The 14,511-nt window shown below is 41.8% G+C and overlaps 2 protein-coding genes across 2 annotated transcripts; one reads left to right on the forward strand and one right to left on the reverse strand.

Annotated features, from left to right (window-relative positions):
• On the forward strand, positions 1-7,011 carry arg2 (arginase 2; the record flags this gene model as incomplete). The annotated part of the gene is made up of 8 exons (XM_080550582.1): positions 1-111; positions 243-315; positions 3,231-3,405; positions 4,306-4,465; positions 5,180-5,274; positions 5,668-5,772; positions 5,934-6,070; positions 6,821-7,011. The coding sequence occupies 8 exons, from the start codon at positions 1-3 to the stop codon at positions 7,009-7,011; spliced, it is 1,047 nt and encodes a 348-aa protein (XP_080406708.1).
• A 1,531-nt stretch (positions 7,012-8,542) lies between these two features.
• vti1b (vesicle transport through interaction with t-SNAREs 1B) lies at positions 8,543-14,168 on the reverse strand. The gene is made up of 6 exons (XM_080538481.1): positions 13,967-14,168; positions 13,496-13,554; positions 12,846-13,040; positions 12,172-12,345; positions 11,173-11,234; positions 8,543-9,937 (listed from the first exon to the last, which is right to left on the reverse strand). Exons 1-6 carry the CDS (start codon positions 14,061-14,063, stop codon positions 9,844-9,846), a joined length of 681 nt encoding a protein of 226 aa, XP_080394607.1. The 5' UTR covers positions 14,064-14,168; the 3' UTR covers positions 8,543-9,843.
• Positions 14,169-14,511: the final 343 nt, after the last annotated feature.

Genomic DNA, 14,511 nt, shown 5'->3' on the forward strand with positions numbered 1-14,511 from the left:
ATGGCTTTAAGAGGGCCAATGTGTCGTGTTCTGAAAACACAACTGAACAACTGTCAGCAAAGCCGGTCACAATCTGTGGCTATTCTAGGTGCCCCATTCTCCAAAGGACAGGTAAGACACAATAATAACTTAAAGAAAGTGAAATCTCATTGTAGCGGTGATTAGTTTGAGATATGTATTCTCTAGAATGTTGCTGTGACTGAAGGATTTAGGCTAACTTAGCCTACGTGTTTCTCCAATAGAAAAGAAGAGGAGTAGAGCATGGCCCCAAAGCCATCAGAGATGCGGGGCTGATCGAGAGGCTTTCAACTTTAGGTATGTGATGGCGGCAATTCTTTAAAGTGCGTTATCTAACGTTGACCTACAGCAAAGGTTGAACTTGGAACTACTCCGTTTTTAGCTGGGTACCCCCAGTACCAAGGAAGTAGTATGTATTTACGTCATAGTCATGTAGTTTACTGTAAAGGGGTGTTGTCTCATGTTGCTAAATCTTTAACTGTAGCAATATACACAGTTATTACACACTACACACATACAAGGATTATGTAATTAAAACGGCGTCCTCTGAAGCCACATGGGCGCGGGATGGGCAAGTCCTGTGTCGTCATTGCACAGTCACTCTCCAGACGCGCCAGACGCTCCCCCATGTAGGCTCCGGCAGAATGCTCTATCATTGTGAAACTAAGAACATTGTAGCATAATATATAATCAACAGGATTATAGGCTACTTCTCGGAAATTATGCAACAAGGTATGCTACACAGTTTTACGAAAAATAATCTGGAAAAAAAACTAGGTCTATAATAATGGCGGAAAAAATAAAAGGATGGGGAAAAAAGCATTTAGCGTTTAATGTCATGTTATATAATTATTGGTGATTTTCCACAGTAGTCTACAGTCGCGGTTTATCTAGGCCAATCCAAAATGTGGCAGGTCTGGGATTGAAGAGATGTATTGTCTGCCTCTAGCCCATAGACTACTCTTGTTCACAGTAAAAGAGACGGGTTAGTTTTCTTGATTGCGATAGCACCAGCGTTTGGGCACCATTTTATCCTAGGCTAGCCTAAATGTATTTAAATGTTGAGTCTTGGACCAAATTCTGATCTGTAATGTGCAAGTCATTTTCGGTAACACAAGCCGGTGATGGTCGTCTGGTTAGCCGGTCTACAATCAGCTGTATATAAACATCGCGTGCGCACTAAGTTATGTAACCAAGTTTCCTCCCAGAAGTGTAACACGAGAAGCCTATCTTTAGATGTGTTTTTTTCCGTTGTCTGATGTGGTCCAAAGAAATCCGTGTCAGTTAGGCTAAGGTTGCAGGGTTTGTCCTGGGCTTCAAGAAAACGTTGGTGGCTTAATCTTAATAATAATAATAACAATAATAATAATAATAATAATAATAATAATACATTTTATTTATGGGCGCCTTTCAAGGCTCTCAATGACACCTTACAAGACTGTTTAAACCAAGTCGATCTCTCAACGTACTACTAGTTCTACTTCAAAAGTAGCCAAACCCGATCTGCTGAGCTGGAACATGTATAAAGCGGCTTCTGTGAAAGACATTCTGCTGATTCCACTTTGGCAACAGCCAAGTTAGAAACTCAATATCCATCTTCATATAGCTGCCATAACCCGATACTGAGCCGTGAGCACTTGCCAAAGACGGGCCACTTCATCTCCAGTTGCATTGTTGCATCAGTTTAAAAACTTCCACTCCAACTCCAACCAATAAGCAAATATCTCACCAAAAGAAAATCCATAAACACGACACTTGACAACATGGCACCAGAGTCTAACAGAAAGCTTCAGAGCAAAGTCACTTCCACAAGAAAAGGGGTTCAGAATAGGATCTATGGGTGGGAAGGGCCATAAAGTATGGTCAAATGTAAATGTAATGACTATTGAACTGGCCTTCCAAGATAAGTAATCATTTATTGTTTTAATCATTATGTGCATTCAACGATTGTGTAGACGTATCATTGAAATGTAGAATAAAGTTAGGTTACCAAACAGCAAACTGCATTCCATACTAGTGTAACCAAGTTGAGATGGTCACTAGTTTCAGACTTGGTCGGAGCAATTTGAATTGTGGGGCTACTGCAACAACGTGACATCTGTTTCACTAGTACATTTACATTCAGAGCTATTCCTGTCATGATGTCTACGAATGGTAAAGGGGTACCACATTGGCCCCCCTGGGGGTAACACTACACCTCCATCAAGGGTCATAGTGTACCCCTGTTGATCAGAACACTTATTTACTTCATCTCATAAACCTAATCTCTTAAAAGTTTAATTGCTGATACCAGTAGTATCAGGCGTTAGGGTAAATAATTGTTTCAGTTTTGCTTTGTTTGTTTTCTGTTTTGTCTGTCCGATCATTCCCTTGTAAAGCGTCCTTGGGCTTTTTGAAAGGCGCTATATAAATTAAAGTTATTATTATTATTATTATTATTATTAATAAATAGTAATGTAAACAGTATTTTTTCCTTGAACTCCGTCATTAACCAGCCACACCACTGAACGGCGATTCAATGGCACGGGGGGGGGGTTCAATGGCACAGGGGGGGGTTCAATGGCACCTTGAGGAGTTCGTTTACCGTCTGAACCGGCTGACATTCCTCTGTGTTTACTCCGCCACAGCATGTCGTGTTCCTTAGTAGTCCCCGCTTGGAACTGAACCACGTGAAAAGTGCACGGTCAGTCAGACACACTAGAGTCCAACGGCATTGAATGACTCAGCCTCGTGAATCAAGGAGACGGGAAGGGGAGCAGGCTGAGTCAGTCAGCGTATATAGTCTTCAGACTGAGCAGGGCTCAGCCTCAGACCTGACAGTTACATTTACATTTACATTTTTGGCATTTAGCAGACGCCTTATTCCAAAGCGACTTACAATCAATACATTTGAATACTAAGCAAGTGAATCATCAATCCACCAGTCGTACCAGGTCGTAGCAGGAACCAGCTCAGGCCCGGGGCCATTGATAGAAGGAAAAACCTTCTTCTAAACCTATAGACACTGGAGAAACAGAGAAACCGTACAAGGGGGGCAATAGAAGTTTTAGGGGACACAGTAGAGGGGAAAAGCGGGTGTCTTCAGGAGACGCAGTGCTGGGGGGCAGTAGATGTCTCAGGAGGAGCAGTTAAGGTGTAACCCGCAAAAGGTGCTTAAATGAATCCATAAAATGTTCTATTGAGTAAAACACTGGGCCTTTTGACTTCCGCAGATTGCCCTGTGCATGACTTTGGAGACCTGAGCTTCCAGCACCTTGAGAACGACGAACCCTACATGCGCGTGCCCTTCCCTCGCACTGTCGGCCGAGCCAATAAGCTGCTCTCAAACGCCGTGAGCAGCGCGGTGGGCGCCGGACACACGACTGTGATGCTGGGAGGTGACCACAGGTGACTATCACATGCAACATGCGACTGTTATTCTCTTAGAGACAGGTTTCCTACAAGTTTCAACAAGTCAAATCTAAGACCTTTTTAGACCTTTTTAAGGCCTCTTTGGATAACATTTTAGACCTATTCGTGACACCATATGATAGCTTTTTGTCATCCTCGAGGTGATGAAATTAAGGATTTCACTGCCATACAGACAAAAAAGGAAGCGAATTGGCATTTTGGGGGGGGGGGTTCCAGCTTGATTAATTTCCGCGTAAATAGATGTGGTCGGACTGATTTCCTTGCAGGATCTCATTTTTAAGACCTAGCACCTCGTTTTTAGACCGAATAACTGAAATTTGGGACCTTTTTAGGCCTTATAAATTGGATTGCTGGATTTTAGACTTTAAGGCTTTTTTTTTTTTTTATAAATTTTGTTTTTCAGATTTTATCCCTTTTTCACCCAATTTGGTAGCCAATTGAACCCAACCTAGCATCCAATTATCCCCTGCCTATTGCATAGGATCCGCCGCACGACCCCGTGGCCGGCAGTCCCAGAAGAGGCCGCCAGGCAGACTAGCTGACTGGCTCCTCGAGCCCAGCACCGTTATTCCGGCACCCAGGGGGCGGTGTTGCGCGACGGATCCTTGTCCAGAAATACTCCTATACCGCCCTCGGAAGCGGCCGCCCAATATGCCGCTTCCCGTGTGCCTCGGCCATATCTGGATCTGGCGAGCCGGGATACGAACCCCGGCCCCGGTGGGCAGCATGCACTAGTGGCCAGTGCGTAGACCGCTACACCACCGCGGGGCGACTTTAAGGCTTTTTAAGACCAGTGCGGGAACCCTGTGTAGAGAATACATCATGTATTGAATTAATATAGATAGGTCATAACATGCTAATTCGTCTCCCTGACAGCCTTGCTATTGGCTCAGTGCTAGGCCACGCCCAGCAGTGTCCTGATCTGGGTCTGATCTGGGTCGACGCCCATGCAGATGTCAACACGCCCACAACCTCGCCGTCAGGCAACCTCCACGGCCAGTCAGTGGCCTTCATGCTCAAAGAGCTGCAAGACAAGGTAAGCAGGGCAGTTATCTACTGCTATGTCAATATGGACCATACGACACTCCACATCTCTTCAGTGGTGTAGTCTAGGTGATACGCAGGACTACGCCGTATACCCACTAGGAAAGGCCAAGGATTTCCATATACCCACTTAAAAATGTGTGAGGAATACGTAACAGCGTTTTGTGACAGAACTTTCACTTTCATTCATAAAATTCACCCCGTCTGTGTTACGAAGCACCTGAATTTCGGACCATCGGGACTGACTATAGTGTCATATACCATAAACGGGGGGAAATGCGACATGAAATATGTCAAAATGCAGCACTATCATACACAGATCAGCCTTATAACATCAAACAATGTTTGATATATATAACGTTAGACAGGGAGCACAGGTGTATTTTTATGTCGTTCCGAAATGAACGATATGAAGCTGGGAGGGAAAAATCACAGTATACCCACTAGAAAACACTAGACTACACCACTGGTTACCTTCTGCATTCTAACCATACCTTCTGCATTCTAACCATACCTTCTGCATTCTAACCATACCTTCTGCATTCTAACCTTACCTTCTGCATTCTAACCTTACCTTCTGCATTCTAACCTTACCTTCTGCATTCTATTCTGCATTCTAACCTTACCTTCTGCATTCTAACCTTACCTTCTGCATTCTAACCTTACCTTCTGCATTCTAACCTTACCTTCTGCATTCTCACCATAGATGCCAGACCTCCCAGGGTTCTCCTGGATGAAGCCATTCCTCTCCTCCAAAGACCTAGTGTACATCGGGCTGCGGGACGTGGACCCTGGCGAGCAGTAAGTGCCCTTGTACATTACTACACATATAGTTACTTCACACGGTTGCTTTGTACACCTTATGTGGGCTTAGAATTATAAGGTTCTATCTCCGTTTAGGGTAGTTCAGAGATATTGACCGTCAACGTTTTTACATTCCATTATGTTTCGTGAGATGGAACCTTTGTATTTTATGAATTACTAACTCAAAAATGTCAACATTTTAAAAATAACACCACACAGGCATTAATAAACACCTAATGGATCAGATTATGTAAAAAACGTACAAGTTTTACAAAAATGGAGATAGAACCATATAATTCTAACGTCACGATTAGTATTGACTTTGTATTCTCAACTACACCAGTTCTGCAAAATGACCTATGGCATTATATTCCCCTTGCTTCTTAACAGCTACATCCTGAAGAACTTGGGTATCCAGTATTTCACTATGAGAGATATTGACAGAATCGGAATCCAAAGGGTTATGGAAGAAACTCTTGATCATCTTTTGACGAGGTAATTGAATATCTCAAGAAGATTAGAGCATATCCTTGAAACCTGCATCTCTGTATGACTTTGAGATTTCCTATGTTCAAAAAGCTTCCATAGACGAATAACTAACATTTGAACTATGCATTATTGAGAGTCCAACCCGGTGTTCCTCTGTTGTTGAATAGGAAACAGCGGCCGATCCACTTGAGCTTCGACATAGACGCTTTCGACCCCTCCTTGGCCCCCGCCACGGGGACCCCAGTAAATGGGGGTTTGACCTACAGAGAGGGCATCTACATCACAGAGGAAATCCATAACACAGGTATGTTAAGGAGTTATGTGCAAGATGCCACAGGTTTCAACCATTAAACTTTACAACAACAAAAAACATGTGATAGTGGCTAAGTACACTATTGTTACTGCAGCGCTCGAGTGTCCTTGGGTCTGAGAAAGTCCTTGGTTCCTTGGGTCTGAGAAAGGCGCTATATAAATCTAAGATATTATTATTATTATTATGCACTGGTGATAATTGAATGTTATTGACAATAAACACACTGTGAGGCGCAGAAGTGCTAATTTTGCCGATAAGAGATCTAACGAGTAGAATGGGACCAGTTCAGTGGTGGACTCAGGGTGTTTGAAGGGCAGGGGCGAAAACATGGGACCCCATCAGTGCACACAAGTTTAGACCATTGGAAGGGCAGCCAATAGGGCACATCCTCTAATTTTGCCACTCAAAAGGGCACTTTAGGCAGGTTTTTTCAACTGTGGGGGCACATGGTCAAGTTTAGACCATTGGAGGGGCACCAATAGGGTACGTCCTCTAATTTTCGCCACTCAAAAGGGCTTTTTTGCCACTCAAAAGGGCACTTAAGAGAGACGTTTTTCAACCGTGGGGGCACCAGGAGGGGCGGTCGCCCCCCCTGCCCCCCCCCTGAGTCCGCCAGTGGACCAGTAACAAACTCAAGAAAATAGCATTTTCAAATAAAAGTAAAATTTCTCAGTATTTTCAAGGATGATGCTGCAGATGAATTGAAAGCTAAGAGATTGTGCTTGTGTGGTGCTACTACAGGGCTATTGTCAGCGATGGACCTGGTGGAGGTGAATCCTGTTCTCGGAGTGAGCCGCGAAGCAGTGGAGGCCACAGCAGGACTGGCGGTTGACGTAATCGCGTCATCTCTGGGGCAGTCGCGCGAGGGAGCACATGGTGCTTTCTCAGAGGTTCCGTCAGCCAAGGAGGACACAGAGCAGCTACGTCTCTAGAACAGCTAGCGGCTAGCTAGCAGGCACCAAGAACTTATATCACCACTGGACATTCCTTTTGAACAAAAGACTTTTACAGCATGGAACTTGTGATGTATTTTTTTCTTCTCTCTCTCTGCCTATTTACTGTAAATTATAGTAGCGTCAACTTCAGCAGTCAAACCCAAGTCATATAAAATATGATTGAACATTTTTTTTTTTATGTAATAGACTTGCTTACTGAGGACATTTGAGGCTTGTAAGCCCTGGCCTTGAAAAGACTGGGTCCTACTCCATTAGTTGAATGTTATTATATGTTGATAGTTTCACTATTTAGAGCATCATCAACATAAACCTAATATTGAGATGACACTGCTGCCCTACATGTAAAGGCTGGTACAGTATGCACTTGGTTTACATGAAAAGCATGAGACTGCTTCAGTCAGTATGCCACCTGTGTTGTATGAACTTTCAGTCTGGTGTGAACAAAAATGCACTTTTGGACCAGCTGTGGTTATATATATTTTCACTAGAATGTTGTTTCTAGTTTTGTACTGTAGTAATGTCAATTAATCTATGTATATGTATTTACTAATTGTGTGGTTTTACAATAGTCAGGTATTAGCCAGTATTAAATGGCTAGTGGACATTTTTCCATTTAATTCCAGTAAGTTATGAGGAGTGTCGTATGATGTATGTTCAAATTTAATTTGCCTTTGATGTGACTACTGAATGACTGTCTTTTAAATAAAGAATGGTTATTTTAGTCTTCCACAATTCGATCAGTCTGTGTGTTTATATTAGGGCTGTCAGTCGATACAAAAAAGGAAAAGTTGACAAATATTTTCCTGTTACCGGTAGTTGATTAATCTACCAATGAATTAATCGAAATTTAGGTGGTCAGAAAATATTTTGTTTACAACATGGTTCCTAAACAATAAGTGGGGGAGTAATAGGGTACTTTACACACTAACAATGAAATGATAGAATCCAAATCTATGACCAATCTATGATCCAAAAGTGTGAGTTGCCATTCTCATTCACAGAGGTATTTGCTTGAGCTTCCTTGGTACAACAATCTTGTTTACTTGACACACATCACTCACTCTAACTTCTTGTCCTTGTCAAAAATGAGCTATAGAGTAATATGTATGCTGAGTGGATAATCCAGACTGGGAAGGAAGCAATGTACCATGAGAGGAAGGGGGTTGTGGACTCATTTACCACTGGTACAGGGTTGTGGACTCATTTACCACTGGTACAGGGTTGTGGCACAAGGCGAAGCAGAGTAGGAAAACCCTGTACCACAACCCCCTTCGCCCTCCAATGGTCAATTGCTTTTCTCCAACAGCCACCACATAATATAAAAAATAAATACACAGTTGTAACATTAAATTCATGTATTTACAATCATTAATCGTTTCAGAATACATATATCCTTCCGCCACAGAATATAGTCCCATAAACAAGATCAACCATTGCATTGTAGGTCAGCACAGGTGTTCTTCATCAGATTGATTGGGAGGCGCATTGATACTGGAAATGCGGTCTGAACTGAAGGTTGTTGGTGTATTTACCACTGTTGCTAGACAATCAGAATCCAGTATCCAAACATGCTGTTGTAGAAGATTAGTTTTTGAACTACAGTAACACCATTGTGATGTCACAATAACATCAGCCTTATCATCTGTGTGTGAATTAACTTTATAGTAGCAGATGCCCACTACACACACAGCACTAACATGGTCTTATCTGTGTTGTGTCGCTGTTGTTAAACTATGTGCCAGCTCCTGGGGGGTATTGCATCAATGTCGCTAAAGGGAAATCTAGGCTAATTTTGATAAATCTTGCCAGATTGATGTTGATAGAATACCCCCCTGGTGACAGCAGACAGCAGCTACAGCCAAACAAACAAAGACAAACTGAGGTTAAGAGCTAGCTTTAAGACTCTATGTTCATGTCAAAACCAATCTTTATCCCCTGACCTTTCGATTTGGAATATGGGTTCAGAGTTGGGGAATTACCCCAAATATAACAGTACAATACATTCAAAACATCATTTGTTTACTTTCATGTTCACAGTGTAGTAAGTATAATATGTCATAGATAATTCATAATTAATTACATTTTTTTGTATTATAAGTCAGTGAATGATGAATGTTAGTGAATGAGATTAAAACAGCTAGTTCATAGGGTTATTGTTGTTTAATTTCCATGTTGTTATAATGTTATTGCCTGGTCATTTCTGTACTGTTAAAATAAAGTGCATAATTCTATTTGGGAATACATTTTTATAAGACGCATTTTAATTTCATGCATTTTAACGACCGTGAGTTTGTGATTCCTCTAACTGGTCAACACAGAAGGTTTTGTCAGAAAGATGTCACAAGAAGGTAGGGTTCATTTTGGAACGTAACTATGTTCGGACCTGAGACACACATGGACCTGACTGTGCGTCTTGGAGCCGTCAGTAACTAACACGGCATCATCATCACAACAGTCTGAGAGGCAGAAGGCTGACAACTGAATCCTGTATCAGACGTCCATATGCAGAGTTTACACCACGGTCCGTATGCCTCGGAAACATCCTTCACTGAGTCTCATAAACGCTCCTGTGTGAGCAGAAAACGTAATTCCGCTCTTATTTGTCCTGAACTCTTCGCCCTTGAAAATTTAGCAATTATTTTGTCCTTCATTTATGCACTCCTGGGAAAAATCACAAGAGTTTAGGAGTGGTGATGGGGTCACGAGGACAGTCAGAGATGGGTGGTCGGTCAATAAATGGCAAAGTTGAAAGAGAGGAACTTTGCCGGACAACCAAACTTGTTGTTGCTTGTAGATGCGACAGCTTTCCTACTTGCGAAAGAACTTCAGGTAGACAACAGCACCCAGTACGGCCAACTCCATTAAAATGATGATGGATAACAGTAGTTTGTTCGTCATCAGTCTACAAGGGGAAAGAGGAACAGAACAACTCATTTCAAGAGAAAAGGTTCGACTAACACATGAGAGATCATTAACAAAACAGCTTTACAGGGTATATACAGGAATCTTGAGGTTAATTTCAATACCTTTCTAAGACTTTAGACCGTGTCAATATTTTTCCAGACCTCACCGCCACTTCGAGCTGTAACCATTTACATCAGTGACACCTTTAACTTAACAGTTTTAGTTTGCAATAGACTAGACCACTATCATGCAACAGAATGTCCGGTTCATCTTTGTTTTTTAATAAAACTACCGTAATAAATTCACGAACTTTTACTAAAAGTTTTTAGGACAGAGTCTAATTCAGAAAAATACCTACAACATTCAAGCCCACATAAAATCGTGATAAGACTTTTTAATACTTATTAAGGGTCTTGATTTTCCCAAAATTGATTTATCAACTTTTAATACTTTTCAAGACACCGCGGATACCCTGGCTTTAGAGTAGGGTTGGGCAGACGAGATATTATCTGAGCGTATATTTGGAGCGTATCGTGATTTTGTTTTGTTACAGAAAATAGTCTGTGAAAGTGCTTAAAACCCAAAATATGTGCATAACTGCAAGTGCAGTGTCCCACGTTTTGCAGGGCAAAGCACATCTAGCAGTGAAAACATGTCTTTGTTTCACCAGTCTGTTTACAACACCAGCCATACACAGCCATACACGCTGCAGTTCAGTCAATTTTGCTCACACTGGCATGTCACTACAGGGTTCCTACAAGTTTAAACTTTACGTCAAATTTAAGACCTTTTTAGACCTATTTGAATATAATTTTAAACCTATTAGAGACACCATATGATAGCTTTTTGTCATCCTCGAGGTGATGAAATTAGGGATTTCACTGCCATACAGACAAAACAAGGAAGCGAATTAGCATTTTTTGGGGGTTCCAGCTTGATTAATTTCCGCATAAATAGATGTGGTCGGACTGATTTCCTTGTAGGATCTAATTTTTAAGACCTAGCACCTAATTTTTAGACCAAATAACTGAAATTTGCCACCTTTTTAGGCCTTACAGATTGGATTGATGGATTTTAGACTTTAAGGCTTTTTAAGACCAGTGCGGGAACAGCAATGCACCATATTATTGTATATTATAATATCATGAGTAAAACATTTTTTAAGAAAATCACCCAACCCTACTATAGAGCACATTTGAAATGGTTTAAATTGCAATAAGAGATGGCACTCACCGACGAGACATGGCACGCAGGATCTTACGACTTCGGCTAAGGTTCTCTCCGGTGTGGACCAACTGCAAGATGGCACAGAGGCAACAGAATCATATGGTAAATGGTAAATGGACTGCACTTACAGTACAGGCCAAAAGTTTGGACACACCTTCTCATTCAATGCGTTTCCTTTATTTTCATGACTATTTGGTACATTGTAGATTCTCACTGAAGGCATCAAAACTATGAATGAACACATAGGAACTATGTATTTAACAATAAAGTGTGAAATAACTCTAAATATGTCTTATATTTTAGATTCCTCAATGTAGCCACCCTTTGCTTTTTTGTTGTTAATAAAATATATAATAATAATATGAAATATAATATGTGTTAATAATAATATGTTATTATATATATATATATTTAATATTCTTATTATATATTTTATTAACAACAACAATTTTTTATTTTATTAACAACAAAAAAGCAAAGGGTGGCTACTTTGAGGAATCTAAAATCTAAGACATATTTAGAGTTATTTCACACTTTTTTGTTAAGTACATCATTCCACATGTGTTCATTCATAGTTTTGATGCCTTCAGTGAGAATCTACAATGTAAATAGTCATGAAAATAAAGGAAACACATTGAATGAGAAGGTGTGTCCAAACTTTTGGCCTGTACTGTATATAGCGCCTTTTTTGCTGCTCCAAAGCGCTTTACAACGGCCTCTCATTCACCCATTCACACACACATTCACACACCAATGGCGGCAAGCTACCATGCAAGGCGCGGCTCGCTCACTGGGAGCAATTTGGGGTTCAGTGTCTTGCCCAAGGACACCTCGACATGTGGCCAGCCGGGGCTCGAACCGCCGATCTGCCAACCTTGCGATCATTAGACGGCGGCTCTACCTCCTGCGCCACAGCCGCCCCAGTACCAATTGCCCCAATCATATGTCATTTCAGTGCCACCCACTACAACCCTTTTGTTAATCCCTCAAAGCTCTCCAACTCACCCTGTCTTTGGTGCGATCCAGCTGCTCTCTCTGTTCTCCCAGCTCCTCTATGATGTCTGTACCGATCTGGTCCGTCTCAGCGGCGATGCGTTGGGTGCGCTCTAAGCTCTGAGTGGCGTTGTTTAAGGAATCTGTGCCCTGAAGCAGCAAGGTCCTCTGTGACTGCACATGTGTCTGAATAAGTGGGGGGAAGAAAAAACAACTTCCCATAGTCAACACCTGCATAAGAGGTGCAATTTACATTTTTACATTTTACATTTTTGGCATTTAGCAGACGCCTTATTCCAAAGCGACTTACAATCAATACATTTGGCTAAGCGAGTGAATCATCAATCCACCAGTCGTAGCAGGAAGAGTAATCTAGCTCAGGCCAGGGGCCATTGGCAGTCTCAGTGATAGAAGGAAAACGTTTTTATTTTTAAAAATATATATAGACACTGGAGAACAGAGAGCGAGTACAAGGGGGGCAGTAGAAGTCATAGGGGACACAGTAAAGGGGAAAAGCAGGTGTCTCAGGAGACACAGTGCTGGGGGGGGGGGGGTAGTAGAAGTCTCAGGAGGAGCAGTTAAGGTGTAACCTGAAGAGATGGAGGTCTTCAGTCTCCGACGGAAGATGGGTAGTAAGTGACAGTAGTGCAATAAGTGAGAATCGTCACCATGTGCTCTTTACTCACGCTGTGTTCATTCTGAGATGAATAGACACCATAACCGCCTTCTACTGGCCTGGCTTGGAAGCCCAGACCTGGTTCAGAACCTTTCATCTCCCGGTGCATCTTGCCCAAATCTCGGCGGTACATGCGCAGCTTTGTGGACATGGCATTTCGGTAGGTGGAGGGAGCACCCAGCAACTCTTTGTCCATTCCTTGCAGCTGTAGGTTCACCATAAGAAACACAAGATGTAAACACCCTTCTGAGGGAAGTTACATTATTACAGGTTACATTATTATTGGTCAATTTGGTTAATTAGGGTCTAGTCAGTGAACTGTCAGGGTTTAATAAGTGAACTGTCTCCGTTTATCCACGATAAGTCTGACTATCAATTCACTAGCGCCCCCTGGTGTAGAAAATGTGGTAACTAATATATATCTCTCATCTAAAGGAAATAATGAGAACAAAAGGTTTGCAGGTCTCCAGGTTTTCATGAAAGACTTGAAAAGAGGGCAAAAAAAAACATGACAGATCAAACAACTCCTGGGCAGTCGTTAGATCTAAGATAATAAATAACCTGCAAGGGGAATCTAAGATAAACTCCATCAAACCCACCACACACACACACAAGACAACAAGCTTCACCTCTGCTACGGTGGCTGGCAGACATACTTACCACTTCCTCCGCCTCTCCAACCCTCTCATCAAAGGCTCTCAGCAACCTCTTCTTCTCCTCTGAAAAAGAGAGCATGCATACAGTATGTTACGGTACATGTGGGAATACTAGGGTTAGGGTTAGGTGCTACGTCGACTTGGTACATGCTGGCATGTCTAACCCTAACCCTAGTTACAGTTAACACTAATGCTTGGCGTGATGTGGGTGAATCAGAAATACGTTCTTGTTTTCTAAATACGACTATTCTTGTCTTAAAAAGGCCCAGGCTATATACACTTTCACTACCGACAAAGATCTTTGGACATGGTTTTTAAAAGCTGGACTCAGTGTGAACCACTTCATTCTGTTAAATGTTGACATACACACTGCATAATAATCCACCTAGTGTAGACAGGGTGCAGACAGGTAGCGGCAGAGGTAGCTAAGGAGACAGGTGAGAGAACTCGTTTCGTTGTAGAAGTTTGTCTTTACCTCCATGACATCTCTGGGCTCTGTCTGGCATCAGCCTCAGCTCGTCGTACAGTGATTTGTAGATCTCTTGCAACTTTTCAAATTCTTCCGACGACATTTTTGCAACAACTTTGACTTATATCTATGTCTTTAAGTTTACGTTTGGTTCTTGACACAAAAACGGTCAATTATCCCGCTAAAGACGTCAAACATGAACTCAAACCCTGACAAACACCCTTTGTTGATCAAATAAAATCCCTAACAAGATCCTCGAGACTGTTTCCGCATTCTCACTGGTCCTCGTGATCTGGTCACATGTTGACTGCCTGAACAAAATCATCACCATTAGAAGTCTAAGCATATGCTGTAAAAATGTTATTTGTATATTTAAAGGTCATGTTGTATACTTCAGATACAACTACAAAAAGTACTACATTACGGTCGAATTTAAATGATGCGTCTAAAATACCTATACAGGCTTTACCATGACAGCTAAACGACTAGTGAATTCCGGTAAATGTAGTTGTTAAATAACTCATAAGTCAATGGAATCATCACATAAACAT

Source organism: Nansenia antarctica (genome assembly GCF_963989245.1).
Source record: "Nansenia antarctica genome assembly, chromosome: 1".
NCBI classification, from domain to species: Eukaryota; Metazoa; Chordata; class Actinopteri; order Argentiniformes; family Microstomatidae; genus Nansenia; species Nansenia antarctica.

Coding starts and splice junctions, on each gene's coding strand:
- vti1b (XM_080538481.1), bottom strand. CDS start 14,063: ATGTCGTCGGAAGAATTTGAAAAGTTGCAAGAGATCTACAAATCACTG. Junction 13,555..13,966: donor AGCCCAGAGATGTCATGGAG/GTAAAGACAAAC, acceptor TCTCTTTTTCAG/AGGAGAAGAAGAGGTTGCTG. Junction 12,346..12,845: donor CATCTCAGAATGAACACAGC/GTGAGTAAAGAG, acceptor CCACTTATTCAG/ACACATGTGCAGTCACAGAG.